Source organism: Hyperolius riggenbachi, chromosome 9 (assembly GCF_040937935.1).
Source record: "Hyperolius riggenbachi isolate aHypRig1 chromosome 9, aHypRig1.pri, whole genome shotgun sequence".
Classification (NCBI taxonomy): Eukaryota; Metazoa; Chordata; class Amphibia; order Anura; family Hyperoliidae; genus Hyperolius; species Hyperolius riggenbachi.
Window position 1 is genome coordinate 260,080,545 of NC_090654.1, and position 17,028 is coordinate 260,097,572.

Below are 17,028 nucleotides of genomic sequence, written 5' to 3' on the forward strand. Positions count from 1 at the left end.
CAAAGACAATTCAGGCACTGGCTGGGAATCCAAACTACATTCAAGTGGAACATGAACAAAAAATACAAAAAAAACAAAAAACTGAACACATTAAATCCAATGTCTGCACAAGACTCTTTTCTCTTGGCGGACTCAAAGCCCCAGAGCTGCAGCCACAAGGGGCACACACAGTAGGCTGTAGCGGTGTTAGGGAGTCTAGCCCAAGGTCTCTTTACTAAATAGGTGCTAGCTTACTAAACAGGAAGAGCAGAGATGTGAACCCTCATCTCCTGTGTCAGAGGCAGAGCCCTGGCAACAAAAAGGTACCCATCTCACAGCCAATCAGCACAGCCCTTTCTTGCCCCAACCTGCCCAGCAACGGGAAAGGTGAGAAGCTGAATAGCTGGCGGTGAGAAAACCAATCCTGTCTGTCAACCACACTGTAAAAGGGATATCCATGTAATGTAATTCGGTACTTATCCGTTAGCTGGGCGCATCCGGCAGGTGGCGCTAATTACTATTCCCCCTCCAGGCCGACATGGATAGTAGGGAAAGATGCAACTCTGGTGGAGTTTTGTCGCCACCTAGAGGATGCGCTCGGCTAACGGATAAGTACCTGTAATTCTATTAAACATTACAGAACTCCAGGCATATTAGGTTACCTTTGAAATGTAACAGATCTCTGATTAAGGTATTCCCAATAGAACTGCGGGCAGAATGCAATGCTGACATGGGTATCTGCTAGCCAGCTGAATTTCAAATGAAGTTGAGCATGCAAATTCCCTATGATTAGAAACAGAGCCACACAAACCCAGTGGCTGCTGATTAACCAATTACTACCTGATTGGCAACGGCTGAGTTTGACTGGCTAAAGCTGTACACATGCTAGATGGAATTCCGCCAAGGCAGCCGATAATGACCGCCTATGCAGAGAATCCAGCATGTGTATAGCGGTCCCAGACCCCCACCCCCTCCGCTGCTCAGCCATCAGGTTGGTGTATCTCTTCAGCAGAGTGTCCGCCAAGGACATCATTCTCCCCACTCACTCGTTTCCCATGTGAGCTCGCAACCACTCCATCACCCCCTCCACATAGCAAAAAAAAACATGCCGCTAGCCTACAGGCTCGCGGCAGGTCTGTACAGCCTCAGCCCTATAATGTCAGCCAAAGATCAGCTCCATCATGGGCACCCTGCCTTATAAGTGTGCCTCTACACAAGTTTGGTCTTCTGAATCCCCACCTAAGCAACCCGGACAATGGGCGAGGGCCCAAATTTGAAATCCACTTGTCATTTTGTATATTAGGACCTAAATGTAAGCCCTATAAAGGGCAGTGTTCTCCTTAGGCTCTTTTTGCCTGGTGCTCCACCCGGCTGATTTTAGAGAGCACCCGGCTGTCATCTGCTTGCCGCCTCATGCTCCTCCTACACTGTAAGCAGAGTTGCACCGGCCCTGCATTCACCCTTTGCACAACCCGTGGCTACTTTTTTATGCCATCCGGCTGGAAAAAAAAATTCTTTGGAGAACGCTGAATGGTAATAATTATTGTTTAGTGAACCTATGACCGACAGCCCCTCAGACCCCCAGCACGATCCAGATAGGCGCATTCTGACAAAAACAGGAAGATCTAGCCAAGCTGTGCAGAGATGACATCATGGCTGAAAAGGCGCTTCTGCTGGTCAGGCAAGTGTTTGTAGGTCTGTTAACGAGTCAGCCAGTAATAAGCCAAAACAAAAACAAGCAGTGGAAAAAGAGATGATGTTTTCCTCTTCAGTATCAGCGAGTTTCTATGCCAGGAAGGCTAATGTTTAATCTCAACAGTACAGTAAATACAGTGATGTCCCCATCTTCAGCCAAGTATGCGCTTGGCTGCAGTCCACTCACCTTCCACGTGGCGGACTTTATGTTCACAGTCCGGCCCCGGCTGGTCAGGGTGCACTTCATGCGCAGGAAGAAGCTGCGCTCCGTGATCTGCTCCTTACCCTTCTTTGCTGGTCCTGAGAACATGCAAAGAGATTGGTTAGCAAGGTGTACAGATGTCTGCATTAGGATAATCCAACAAAGAGCACAATACAGCATCTTCACATTTAAGGACAGAGGCAAGGCAAATAAACCAAAGTCTACTTACCCGGGGCTTCCTCCAGCCCGTCAGCCGTCCTGTGCTCTCACTGCAGATCTGCTTCCAGCCAGTGGCCCGGGGATTCCCTCCGGTGCAGATGTCGACAGGCATCTACTGCGCCTGCGTGAGAGCTTCTAGCAGTCGCACTGACGTCATCTGGAGCATTCTGCGCAGGCGTAGAACTACTGCCCCTGCGCAGTACACTCCAGACCACGTCAGTGCGACCCTGAGCGGCTCTCGTGCAGGCGCAGAAGATGCCGACCTGGCGAGGTAGGCATCTGCACAGGAGGGGACCCTGGGCCACCGGGTGGGAGCAGAGCTGCGTCGACGGCACAGGACGGCAGCCAGGGGATGGAGGAAGCCCGGGTAAGTAGATAGTTTTTTTTTTTTTCCAATTACCTCGGACCTTCCCTTTAAAGTGTAAGAATAGTTTGCAAAATTATTTACACATGTGTTCTCCTACCACCTACTTTATTGAAACTAAAATCCTCCTCTAAACTCTAACCATTGCACTATCCAGCCACTACTAAAGTGTACCTGAGATGGTAAAGAAAAGAATATATACATACCTGGGGCTTCCTCCAGCCCCCTTCGAGGCTGGTCTCTCCCTCACCACCCCTCCTCTGCCTAGATCGGATGGGAGAACATAAGGATGGGCACAGTGACAGAGGTGGTCTGTGCGTTGCAGCAATGTATAGTTTTGTGCTGTTCTGTCTTTTACAAATATACATATGTATAGTCTCGTACACACGCTTGGCTGTTAAAGAGAAACTCCGACTAAAAATTGAACTTTATCCCAATCAGTAGTGATACCCCCTTTACATGATAAATCTTTTGCTTTTCACAAACGGATCATCAGGGGGCGCTGTATGACTGATATTGTGGTGAAACCCCTCCCACAAGTAACCCCTCCCACAAGAAAAGTTCAAACTTGTGGGAAATAGCTGTTTACAGCTGTTTCCAACTACCAAAAACCATGCAGCAGCTACATCACCTACCAACAGTAAAATGTTCACTGGAGTTCCTCTTTAAGGACTGCTTAAGCCGACAATCAAGCGTGTGCGGCACCTGCCGACCCCCAAAGTGATCCGCCCAGCAGATCTACTCACCTGATCAGCGGCCAACTTGTATGAAGATGCTACTCCCTCCACATGATGTCACACAAGCGCTCCCCCCACCACATAGCTACAGTACACGTCACGTGTCTGTACTGGCTGGCCTGGCGAGATCACCCGAGGGTATCGGGTAACAATTCCCGATGGGTGACATCAATGACAGGTGTGTACCCACTTACATCACATTACACTGGATTTCCACAAAATCTGCTGTAGCCAGAATTCATGACCTCTTTCAGAAGCACAGATGTGCTATGAACATTTACCAGTGCTGCATGCATCTTCTGTAATATAACATTAACCTCAACTTGCAGCCAGTGATACCAATCTGCCCTTATTATAGCGTGGAATCTGTGCACTCTCAGTTTGGCCTTCTCATCTAAAGTGTAAATAAAGTAGTCTAACATTTTAAATTAAATTTAAATTCTTGAACCTATAACAGCACAATCCTTTTTAGAGCGGACCTAAACTCAGAACTTCCTCTGTGCTCTGAAAACAAACAGCATAATAACCTTTGAAACAAAAACATTTGTTACAGCTGATACAAATCCTAAAATAAACCTGTAGTTTCTACTTCCTGATTCATGGAAGCAGACCTATTGTTTACAGCCAGTGCTTTCAAATGGGCTTATCTGCCATGGCAGTCATGTGACACAGGGGGGAGATCAAATTATAACTTGTGATTAGACACAAATGAGGGGGAATTAAAGCAGAATATAACCAAGCATTTCATCTTTTTCTCTAAAACATTTACAGCAAATTAAATGCAACTAGCATTTTTTATTTAGTAGACCAGCATTGGAAGGGTTTCACACAGAGCTTGAAAGCTCAGTGTAGTGAAATGTGGAGGCATGGGAACTTTAGATAATGTTATCTTGTGTTTAAGTGTATCAAGTGAGGAATGTGACATTCTCTGACTGTGGAGAAGCAGCTCAACAGACAGAGTCAAAGCATGTCTGAATGAATGAATGTCTGAACAAATGGATGAATGAAACCAGTTAATAAAATGCAAAGTCAGCTCACAAAGCAAAAAAAAACTGTACTTTTGGGAACCTATAATTTCTAAATGAATAATAATACTTATGCACAAATGCCAATAGGATAACCGTATGGCATAGAAAAAGTAGGAAGACCTGTTTTTATTGATTAGGTCAGGGTTTTAAACCACTTTAAACAAGCTAAACTCTCTAAATACACACAGGGTGCATTTCTATAAGTTTTCCTTCTGTTCCGTGCAAGAGTTCAGGTCCACTTTAATAATGTCTGTCGAACAAAGATCCGCTTGACCTCAGGGTCAATGGCCTGCTGCCATTTCTCAAGTGCTCAGAAGGTTGAGCACTTGATGTAATAACTAATAATGTAATAAATTCATATTGGATAAGAATCTGTGAAGGGTCGAGTCCTATGGGAATACTTGCACCACTTTAATAATGCATAGGTGGGGTGTAAAAAGATGCCCCTTAAGAAAATTTTCAATGGAGGTCCCCCAGTACCATGAACACCACCTCCAGCACCCGAGCACAGACATACAAAACTGCAGACAACCCCCCCCCCCCTCTTCCGACAGACACCAAAAAACACCCCCAACCCTGGATGCCAGGGCAGTGCAGATAGCAGCCATGGGGGTTGTGGGCATTATTGTTACTCTGCTGCATATGAGAACAAAGCACAGGAACACTATTAAGATGTATGTAGCATTATAGGTCTTCAAATTATCTTCTTTTGCCCTAGATTTTTCTTTGATACCTATAAAAATTGAGGGCAAAAGAAAGAGGACGACAGAGGCCAAGATGAATAGCATAAGTGAGGCTATGAACATGCCTACACAACAGCTGAAAGAAGCAGTGACCGACACAAAACTAAACAAATGAGGAGTGAGATATCTATCTATCTATCTATCTATCTATCTATCTATCTATCTATCTATCTATCTATCTATCTATCTATCTATCTATCTATCTAAGGTGAGGGCAACTACTACAGGAGATTGGTGGTGACAGCAGTGAAGTGATGCTGTGATCATGTCTTAGATCTTCCATAACAGCCAGTTCTCTGGGCCTGGCTGGATAGGACGTAGCTCTAGCTGCAGAGAGGCAGTCGCCCTGCTCTGTAATGTGTATTTGTATCAGCTCTTGCATACTTTCCCAGGCAGGCACTTACCATTTCTAAATGTCAGCATCTCCCTCAGCTCCTCGTGATCACAAGGGTGGGTGAAGTCAAACACGCTGTGCCCCGTGAGCTCAAACTGTAAGCAGAAAACAAAGAGATCACTTACACACTGCACGAGAACACGACGTGCAGGCAACGTGCATATATATATATAACGTATAGCAGGAGGACTCGCATACCTGAGTCAGGCCCATGCACTTGTTGACGTTTTCTGACATGTAGATCATGTCTCCCTCCTCAGTCAGGACCATAACAAACCCCTCTAAGGCTTTCAGATAAAAACAGTTCAGTTGCTTCTCCATGTCAGACTCTCCAGCCGCGTCACCTTCAATGACAAAGTAATAAACAGTTATTTACTTCAAGCAAGACTAAACCCACTTTAAAGTGACACTTAAGGGAAAACAGAAAAACTTAGTATATATTTTACAACATGTGTAGTACGGATAATGAATAGAACATTAGTAGCAAAGAAAAAAAAAAGTCATTTATTTTCAGTTATATAGTTTTTGTTTTTTTTTTATAAAACATTGCATCATTCTGTCATTATTACAGTTTACAAACTACACTCTGCATTTTAAACTATGAAACAGAGCAGAGCTAAAGACCCTTTGAACGTCTTTGCAGGAAAATCTTATCTGAAGTTTTTTCACTTTGTATTTGATGTAAAAGTGCTTCAGAAAATAGCACTGCTCTCTGACTAAATTAGTCACAGCACTCAGAGAAGCTCTTTTGCATAAATAAGTGAAGTTTCTTAAAGAGAACCCGAGGTGGGTTTTAAGAATCCTATTAGCACACAAAGGCTGGTCCTGCATATAAATCACCAGCCTCTGTTACTTACTATACTGTTTCCCCCAGGCCCCCCATGCGCACTTCTGTCCCCCTCCCAAAAGAAACCGCCGTGCTAGCGACACGCAGTGTGCCGCTAGCAGGCTGTTTACATGCAGACTGTCACTCTCCGCCGCTCCCCCGCCTCCTCTATAGCGCCGATCCCCGCCTGCGTCCCTTACCTCCATTAAAACCCACTTCGGGTTCTCTTCAACTCTTCCTGTACTGGAAACAATATGAGACTCCTATCTGTGCTACTAATGTTCTATTAAAACCAATTAAAAAGTCAGCGCAGATCGTACGTGAATCCACTGTTTCACAATCCATCGTCTTTCACCAATGTGGTCATAAATTCTCATATCCAAGTGGTAGACCGTCACCCAAAGGATTAGAGGGAGCTTACCAACTGCTGACAACCCACGTTATAAGGTTGTAGGTCTCGCATTCAGTGGAAAAAGGGATAAGGATCCACCCAGGATCAAAGACTTCCAGAAATCCTTATATTAGTTCGGGTACACCATCCAAAAAAAAAAAAAATCAGAGCCAGTAAAACATGCAAATAAACGGTAGATGTAAGTGTAACCCGTTTATTAAAAACCATAGCACATAGCCATAAAAGAAGTAAAATTCAATAAAAAAAAAAACTTACATACGGGGCCCAAGCAATGGGAACCCCGAAACAATATTGCGCTTGTATGCTGGTCCACAACCAGTAAGAAAGTATAAAAAGTGCCGCCTGTCTCCTTCCCAGGGAAGGAGGCAGCGATCGAACTATTGATTCCCTTGGCGCTGATTATCTGCTTTGTTACTAATGTTCTATTGCTTAGCTGTACTACACATACAATTCATTATCACATTTCCACTTCATATTCCCTTTGACATATTAAAACACACATCATAAACTGCCATATTGGAAATAACCCTATTATGTGAAAAGCCCTGTGTTTGGGACAAGCTGTGTAGTGCATGCATTATAGAGCATGGTATATAGTGCTGACATCTTTCAAAGCGATTTAGGGCTCCAGCCCACTAAAGCACTTTTAGACGTGCTTTGGAATCACTGGCAGGTACAAAAGCGCCATGAAAGTCAATGGAGGTGAGCCCACAAGAACAATTGCTATAAGGGAAATCGGAAACGCAATTGCCTCAGCATTTTTGGAGTGATTGAACTCCTCCAATACACAAAAATACGGACATTGCAAAATCCCTGTGCAAAAGCGATTTGCTAATTGCAATCACTCTGCAAACATAACCACACAAAAAGAATAAAAAAGTAGCCTTAAAAGCACAGGAGATTGTGGTTCAAAACTCTAGCACAATTCTGAACAATCGCAACAGCGGTTTGCAAAGAAGCGGGCGGCTGGCCTTACAGAGTACACAGAGCACGTCACATCACTAGCTGTCCCTCAGAGGTGAGCACGTCAATTAGAGTGCAGGAGATTTGGGGGCGCAGCCGGCGCCACCAAAGACCATAATAGGAATTACGGCTATAGCGACGCTCAGTGAGGAACTGCGGCGCCGTGAGAAGACTGAGCTGAAGTTACATTTAAAACACAGTAATTCGGCCGCTAGCAATAGCTGGAAACCGAATTACATAATTCCCCACCATCCACGTGGACCTGGAGGGGGAATAGTAATTAACACTGCCGGGACTTGTGCAGGTGCAGGGTTCTAATGAAACCGTGCTCCCTGTAAGCTTTATTGATAAAACCCCCCAATATCCCAGCAAGCATCTATGAGGCATAATCACATGGTCTGGGTGCTGCAAAACTGGACTTTTCCGACTAAACAAAAGATGCAAGGTAATTAACCAGCTGAGCGGTCTGGACGAGCTCAGCTCGTCCAACACCGCCAGCGGCTGCCGCTCAGGCCCTGCTGGGCCGATTTTGATGAAATAAAAAGCAGCACACGCAGCCGGCACTTTGCCAGCCGCGTGTGCTGCCTGATCGCCGCCGCTCTGCGGCGATTCGCCGCGAGCAGCGGCGAAAGAGGGTCCCCCCAGCCGCCTGAGCCCAGCGTAGCCGGAACAAAAAGTTCCGGCCAGCGCTAAGGGCTGGATCGGAGGCGGCTGACGTCACGACGTCGGCTGACGTCGATGACGTCACTCCGCTCGTCGCTATGGCGACGATATAAGCAAAACAAGGAAGGCCGCTCATTGCGGCCTTCCTTGTTTATTCTGGGCGCCGGAGGCGATCGGAAGATCGCCTCCGGAGCGCCCTCTAGTGGGCTTTCATGCAGCCAACTTTCAGTTGGCTGCATGAAATAGTTTTTTTTTTATTTAAAAAAAACCCTCCCGCAGCCACCCTGGCGATTTAATCAGAACGCCAGGGTGGTTAAACAAAAATTTAGAGCTGTGGAGTATGTAGAAAAATCTTCCGACTCCAACTCCGACTCCTCAGTTTCCGACTCCAACTCAGAGTACCCAAAATTGCTCAGACTCCGACTCCTCGACTCAGACTCCTTAGTCTAGCTGTGGATTTTGTACAAAAATCATGCGACTCCTCAGTTTCTGAAACCACGATTCCAACTCCGACTCCGGGTGCCCAAAATTGCCCAGACTCCTCGACTCAAACTCCAACTCCACAGCCCTGCAAAAATGTACTTATACCCAGGGCTTCCTCCAGCCCTTGGCAGTCGTCCTGTGCCCCCACCGCAGCTCCACTCCTAGCCAGTGCCCCTCTCTAGAGAGCCACTCGCTGTAGCGCTGACATCATCTGGAGTGTTCTGCCTGGGCGCAGAACTACTGTGCCTGTGCAGTACACTGCAGACCACGTCAGCGCGAATGGAGCGGCACCGGAGGGGACCCTGGCTGGAAGTGGACCTGCGACGAGGGCACAGGACGGCTGCCAGGGACTGGAGGAAGCCCCAAGTAAGTAGATTTGTTTTTTTTTTTTAATTACCTCGGACCTTCCTTTTAAGCTGTACTAAAATCGTAAGAAACTTAAAAGTGAACTACAATTTTATAGCAAAGGGGCACTGCACGCCGATACATGCTGGTTGTGATTTTTCTGTTGTCCTCGCCCACTTCAGTTCAATTTCAAAAAGCAAAGCCATACATAGCATAAAAAACAACAGTGTCAAAAGCAAAGAGAGGGTGCAGCACAAACAAAGTCTATAGTCTTAAGGTGCCCATACACTCGTCAGATTGGCAGCAGATAGATAAGAAATGCATCTGATGATCTATCTGATGCGTTTTTAGAACATTTTTTACCAGGATAGAATTCCAATAGATTTCAGTTTGAAATCTATTGAAATTCGATCTGATGGCATTTTTTTGCCATCAGATTTCCATTAAGGCCAATGCAAACTGATAAGCAATCTCATCAGATCGACCTAAATTTTCCACCCTGCAAGTTCGATGGAAATCGATCGAAATCGGCCGATCGGTCGATTGGCCAACCGATTTGCAATCGATCGGGATCGATCGGTCGGCCAGAAAATCGGCTGAGTGTATGGGCTGCTTTACATGGGATTCTAAAACTGGAGACATTATTGCCATTTGGATGAAAGACTTTCATTGGGAGCAGTCAAAACAGATAATCAGCATGTATATGTGACTAACGCATTATAGGGGATGTTCCCTATAGTAACAGGCAAAAAAGCCTGCATGATTTGGGGAAACTTGGTTTATGAGATTTAACTACAAGTCCCCATTTATAAAAATACCTATAACACAATTATTTTAAAGAACAAGCGACACCCATGCTAACCTAGAAATAAAAACACACAGATATAAGTAGATAAATACTACTTCTACTTACATAACAGATGTATTGTGCTATCCACGTAATGATTCCTGTGAATTTTATAAAGGAAAACCAGAAAACCCTATTCTAGGCAGTGGCCATCTTGCCAAGCTAATGCTGACATATCCTCCCTGACTCTTGTTTTCCCCCTACCTTCTCTTGCTCATTGTGTATTCATTAGCTGCCCTCCTCCCAGAGTCTTCAGACGCTCCCACTGAGGTGTATACTAACAACTGCACTGTCTTATTTACACATCCAATCACCGAGTTACCTCAGCCTTGCTTGTAAACACAAGTAATCAGAGGGTGTTTCTGATAAGCAACTAGGCAGGGAAATAAATGGAAGAGGAGGAATATATTATAGATAAAAAGAACTCCCAGCATTCAACTATTTGGCACTGTATGGCACTAGGGCCAGTGCGCCTAAAGTATGTGATAACTACAAACCATAACAGCAGAAAAAGTTTAGCAAGTTTTGAATGCAGGATTAGCATCTTTATCACTTAATACACTCAGACCAGTTGCTGTTGAAATTTGATTTTTATGGTGACTGACAATACCGCTTTAAATATCTAAAATTACATTTAGTTTTAATTTTATCCAAGGTTCTATTTTGACTGCTCACAGCAGCTTATTTACATGGTGTGCCTCTCTGTCGGCTTTAACGCATGTCACCTGGTTCACAGTCTGCAAGGACATGGACTTTTATAATGTACATGTGCATCAAATATGCAAATCAACCGTTGGCAAAAATTTAAATTTAGGTTGCACGTTTTTAAGTTTGGGGTAATTTTTTCTCTCTTGCGTAGGGATAGCGTACACAAACAAATGCCAACATACATGCAAAGGACAGAAAGAAAACCGAGAGAAAGGCACCCTGTATGTATTTAGAGAGTTTAGCCTATCTAACTCACCCCCTCATCTGACTAATCACAAGTTTAATTTGATCTCTTATCCGTGTTGGCCCAGGAATCAGAGCAGAGAGGAATTTCTGAGTTCAGGTCAGCTTTAAAGAGGACCTAAACTCTTCCACAGAACAGAAGGAATAAAGAGAAACCCACCCTGTGTGTATTTAGAGATAACAGCCTGTCCAAATCTCCCTTATATGGAAATAATGAGCCACTGTAATTTGAGCTGTCTCCTCTGCCTGATATGTGCGGTGGCAGGTGTGCAGTTCAGACATGCTATATGCAAACAGGAGTTTAACCCTTTCTGTGCTCCCAGCAAACCAGAAAGTATGGGTAACTACACCCCAGCATCTCCAAAGAAGCTCTATAAGCTGTAACAAGGAAAGGTTTTTCTGTAAAGGTTATTATGCTGTTGCGCATCTTTTAGAGCAGAGAGGAATGTATGATTTCGGGTCTGCTTTAAGTCTACGGTGGCAAATACCCATCTGCTGCCTCTGAGACAATGAGAGTGGCAAAAGACAGCAAACTGCATGACTCAATCAGAAAGGCAATTATAACGGTTTTCCACTAAGCTACACAACTGCATTTCTTTTTTTTTTTTTTTTATTCGTTTTATTATAGAAACATATATATACAGCATATGTATCGCAGTGAACACATATTACACAGTATCAATGGAATAATAAAGACAATTATTAGAAGATACATAAGTAGCACATCAGTTGAATGTAAAATAGTCATAACCGTTGCTCATAGCAAACATATGATATTGTCTGTCACTGTTCATTACATGTTCAATTCAAGGATACATTGCAAAATAAAGAAATAGAGATCTTCATTGTCTGGTTGGTCTATTTCTGGTGGAGACCTCTTATTTAAAGGAAACTTAACATAACGAGAACTACAAACTAACCTTAGTTTAGACAAAGAGTGGGGGTGTAGCGTAGAGAGTAAAATGTCCAATTGTTTGGAGGTGGCATTTCCAAACAATTGTGAAAGAAGTAATTATTGTATAGTGGCTGCAGTTATACCGTGCTCTGAGACTCTAACCAATTGCTCCACACCTTCTCAAATTTGTTAGGACAATTTCGATGTGAATATATCACCTTTTCAAATTGTATAGTTTCTAAAATTAAAGATTTCCATTGTACTCAAGCAGACGTGCTCCAAGAGCCGCCTCCCAAGTGTGTAGTTTACAAATTCGCCTTACCCCACTAAACCCTCAAATGTGTTCTATAATCTCTTACTACATGCTTGGTTTCATGTTAAACAATTTGCAAATGCTATGTTAAAATGTGTATACTCTCAATAAAACATGGTTTAAAAAAAAAAAAAAAAAAAAAAAAAAAAAGACTTCCATTGTGATATCTGTGGACACAACTGCATTTCTATTACCGCGATTCTGTCACAATCTTTCAGGTGTCTGGCAAGATTGCGGTGCGCTTGCAGAAACCGACCAAGAAACTTCTGAATTGCAGAATCTCTATGCGACTTTCTTGCGTTTCTATACTTTGTGTAGAAGGACAATCGCAGGAAAAATGCATTGCAAAAATAGCGCACTAATGGAAGCATCCCAGCGAAGATTCCATTAGTAAAGTGAGCACCTATCATTTTGCAATACATTTATAGATCCATCACTGCAAAATAGGAAAATGGGTGCCGCCATAGCTACCATTACAAAAGCCGCAATTTGAGACTATGGACGTAAATTTGGGCGCAGGGAGGTGTCCGATAAAATAGCAGGTGCCAATCCTTCCTGCTACGCAAATTGCGTATTTGCATAGCGGTCACTTCCATGTGCCCAACTTTACTGTCATCGCAGCTCTGTGGCATTGGGGGATGGCTCCCCCGGGAGGGGTGGGGTTGGTTTAAGGTTAAGCAACACCAGAAGGGGGAGGTGTTGGGGGGTAAAGGGTTAGGCATACGGTAGGGGGGACAGTTCAGTGTTAGGCATTGGCAGCGGGAAGGTTCTGTGTGGGAGTAGGGTTCGGTCTAGTCATAGTAAAATATCGGTAAAGATTACCAATATTTACTATTGGAATTAAGTAGTAGAATATTGCTAATTTTACGAATTTTTAGCTAGCAGCAATCTCCTGCGCCCCTTTTTCCCCATGTATGTCTATCACTAGCCTGGGTACAAAGTGGCGACTCTCTATCGCAGGCACATGGGTTGAGGCGGAGGAGTGCTTTATCAAAATACTAAAGAATGAAAAGGCCTAATCTCTGCACTCTTTACTGATTCCAGCCCTTCATTTACAAACAAAGCAGGACCTGGAGAGGTGAACTAAATATAGCGAGCTGCTGATATCACGAGGCTGCAAAGCTTAGCATTACAGGCTACTTTGCCTGCCTGTGGCTCAAGTGGTTTCTAAATCTGGGGAGATTAACCTGTGAAACGCCAAAGTCCCGGAGCCAATGCTGGAGAGTCCGGAGGACCTGCACATCCTGTCTATTAACCGATTAGCAAAAGCTGCCGAAATGTCCTCAGCGCAAAGGTCAGCTGCGTCCTGCTCTAATGTGAAGAAATGGCTCTCTGTCACAACTGTCTATGCCATGTTAATACAGGAGATAAAGAAAGCACAAGTTTGTTCAATGGAACCCATTATTACAATATAGGAGGAAATCTGTGTGGGCTTTAATAGCAACTATCTAAAGAGCAGGGCAAGGTTGGTCTTCCTCAACTTAAAGTGAACCTGAACTGAGTAAAATTTAAAAACACACAATGTACCTCCAAATGAATATTACCGTATTTCCCGCCATATAAGACTTACTTTTTCTCCCCCCAAAAAATAGGGAGAAAAAGTTCCCGCGTCTTATACGGCAAAGGCAGGGAATTCCCAACTTTGGAACGCCCACGGATACGAACTGCTGACCCGCTGCCACATGTCGGATTCCCTGCCTGTGTGTGCCTGCTCCCCTGCATGCCTTCCTCCCTCCCTCACCCTTCTGTCTCCTGGCCCCTCCGGGTGAAGTGTGAATAGCGGTAACTTACCTTCGCCGGGCTCCCGTGCTGATCCCAGACCATTGCGCTTCCCCCCCGCTACCCTCCTCTCCCTCCCCCACTGGGTGTTGCAGTGAGTAGCGGCAGGTGGCAGCTTACCTTCGCAATGTGCCTGCGATGACTGCAGACATCCGTCTCCCCTGCACTTCTCACTCTAGCGAGCAGCTTGAGCTGATGATGCACCAGGTTTAGTATATTTTTTTCCCCCTGGCTTTTGCCCTCTAAACCTGGGTGCGTCTTATATTCTGGAGCATCTTATACAGTGCAAAATACGGTCCATACTTGCTGTCAGTTGCTCTCAGAAGCTCACCATTTTCTTCAAAAACTATTCCTTCCATTTCTGACAAGATTGGTTAGAACTGAAATATCAGTTGCTGTCAGTTATAAGTGAAAGGACAACTGTCCATGTTTTCTCTATGGCTCACGTGGGCAATGTTACAGTTTAACAGTGAGCTGACCAAGAAGCGGTTACAGCACATGTGTCAAACTCTGGCCCGAGGGCCAAATTTGGCCCGCAGCGCTATAAAAATTGTCCCGCCAGTGCTTTCTGCACTTAACATTGTATTTGGCCCGCGGCACTGTAATCCCTGGCCCGCAGCCATGTTTAAGACTCCGCCCCCTCCCGTCTGATGTCCTCTTCATAGAAGTAATAGAGCGTCGCTACGCTCTATCACTCCCTAGCAGCTTGTTGCTCCGCCTCCCTACGTCATGGGTTCAGCGCCGGGCTGCCCATTCATGCGGTGTAGCAGCAGTTCCCGGCTGTCCCGCTTCCCCCACCTTCTCTTCACATCTCCACCGGCTGCTGCAGTCTCCGAGGTGGCGGGCGGTGACAGTTCTTCAGTCAGCACACCAGCATGACCCCTGCACTGAACCTAGCAGAACACTGTGTCCCTGCCTGCTAGCGTGCGTATATAGGAACTTCCCCTATACGCACGCAAGCCTGCAGGGACACATCGCTCTCCTATGCTCAGTGCGTGACGCTGGTATGCAGACTGAAGAACTGCTGCCCCCCCGCCACTGCAGCAGCCGGTGGAGATGTGAAGTCTCAACCTCTGGAGGTGAGGGAGTGAAGAGTGGGTAAGGGGGGAGGGGTGTGCACAGGCTGGCTGACTTTCTATAGGGGGCACCTATGCCTGACTTTTATTTATGCTGGGGCACATGCTATGCCTGGCTACCTTTACTGGGGCTCCTATGCCTAGCTACTTATACGGGGGCACCTGCTATGCCTGGCTACCTTTACTGGGGCTCCTATGCCTGGCTACCTATATTGGGGCACCTGCTATGCCTGGCTACCTTTACAGGGGGTCCTATGCCTAGCTACCTACAGTATACTGGGGCACCTTCTATACCTGGCCATCCATACTGGAGGCAGCTATTCATGGCTTTCTATACAGAGGTCCCCTATACCTGGCTACCTGTACGGAGTTTTTTTTTTTCTTTGCACCGCGGACTCTGTGTGGTGTAAATTGTCGGGTGTTGTATGATCATTCCAAATGAGGGGGGGGGGTTCCGAATAAATATGACTGTCGGCCCTCAACTTGGTGTAAGTTATACATTTCGACCCTCCGTCTATTTGAGTTTGACACCCCTGTGTTACAGGGTCAATGCCATTTTTAAAATGGAGGACTGAGAATTCCATCGATCACAGAGGAGAAACAGGATGTGGGAGAAGAGAATGAGATTGACGAGTAGACTATGTGGGTTGTAATTATGACCTGTGTAGGTTTATTTTTTTTATTTTGACTTAATTTTCAGTTGAGGTTTGCTTTAAGACCCAAAGTACACCAGTATTGGGGGTATTGTCTCAGTCTCTAATACGTTTAGCCATAGACCCTGAACAAGCATGCAGATCAGATGTTTCTGACTGAAATCTGACTAGATTAGCCGCATGCTTGTTTTAGGTGTGTGATTCAGACACCACTGCAGCCAAAAAGATCAGCAGGACTGCCAGGCAACCGGCGTTGTTGAAATGTGAAATAAATATGGCAGCCTCCCTCTCAGTTCAGGAGAACTTTAAGCCCCATCTACACCATACAGTTTTTTGTCCAATTCGATTTGCCATTGTTTTGCAATGGAAAAAAGAATTGAATCCCGATCAGACATGTCGGATTGAATCAAACAAAAAAATTGTATGGTTTAGATGGGGCTTTAGGGCTGAAAATCCTGGCAGGAGACTTCGGACTTCTACCTACCATTCTTTTGGCTGATGATCGGATTGTATAACATAAAAACATGACGTGGCTTGCCTGGCCTGCTTTCCTTACAGAGTAATATTGTCATGAATCAGTGACTCGCTGAAGGAGCGCTCATGTAAATATCGGAGATGTGGGCAGAATGGGGAACTTGCCCAACGACGGTAACAAGGAAAGTACCTTGTCAGACATTCACAGCCAGATGAAGTGTTCTCTGCATTCAGCAGCCAAGCTGATGCTCTGCACAGAACTCGGCTATCCAGATCGGCAACAGAAGGGAAAGAAAAAAAATCAGCCTTAATTTAATTATCTGTGATATAACTGCACTAGCTGTTCCGAATTGCAGAGAGACAAGTCAAGGGATTTCCACAAATCAGGATTAAGCAGCACGCAAAGTCACACAGAAAAAAACTCGCAGGGTTTATCATCTCACTCGTGACAGATGTGGAGAGCAGAGGCGTTTCACGGGTGTGGCGATCAAACAAGCAATCAGGAGGAGATGGGATTTCTCTGCACCGAATGGGATGTTTGATGGGAACACCAAAAGAATGCACTGAATGTCCTCTTCTAGTAAAGTACAGTATATTCTGGCGTATAAAAGACTACCTTTTAACCCTTGAAAATCTTCTGAAAAGTCACAGGTCGTCTTGTACGCCGGGTGTCATTGATGCCGGGGGATACGCCCTATCCTGTTACCGCCTCTCAGATCTCGCTGCTGAGGACTGCAGTGAAGCAGCGCAGGAGCACATGTGCGAGATCTGAGAGGCAGAGAAGGAGGTAAATATGATACAAGAGCCGGCCAGAAGGGTGAAAGAGGTGCGTTTTATGGGCACAGCGCCATCTATTCTTCCATACCGCTCTGATAAACAGGTAGACTGAGAGCTGACCAATCCACTTAGGAATAACCAGTCATTTGCCTATATACTGTTATATACTGGGAATCACATACAGTACTGCACCGGTATCTGTTCATACAT

At 45.1% G+C, this 17,028-nt stretch overlaps 1 protein-coding gene across 2 annotated transcripts in view; it reads right to left on the reverse strand.

Moving 5' to 3' along the window:
• The window catches only part of HIF1A (hypoxia inducible factor 1 subunit alpha), a 97,781-nt gene that overhangs the window by 22,283 nt on the left and 58,470 nt on the right, over positions 1–17,028 (reverse strand). For both annotated transcript variants that reach the window (XM_068254420.1, XM_068254421.1), the window contains exons 3-5: positions 5,560–5,705; positions 5,372–5,456; positions 1,862–1,974 (exon numbers count right to left, since the gene is read on the reverse strand). In XM_068254420.1, coding sequence (XP_068110521.1) covers positions 1,862–1,974; positions 5,372–5,456; positions 5,560–5,705 — 344 coding nt within the window. The remainder of the gene's footprint in view (positions 1–1,861; positions 1,975–5,371; positions 5,457–5,559; positions 5,706–17,028) is intronic.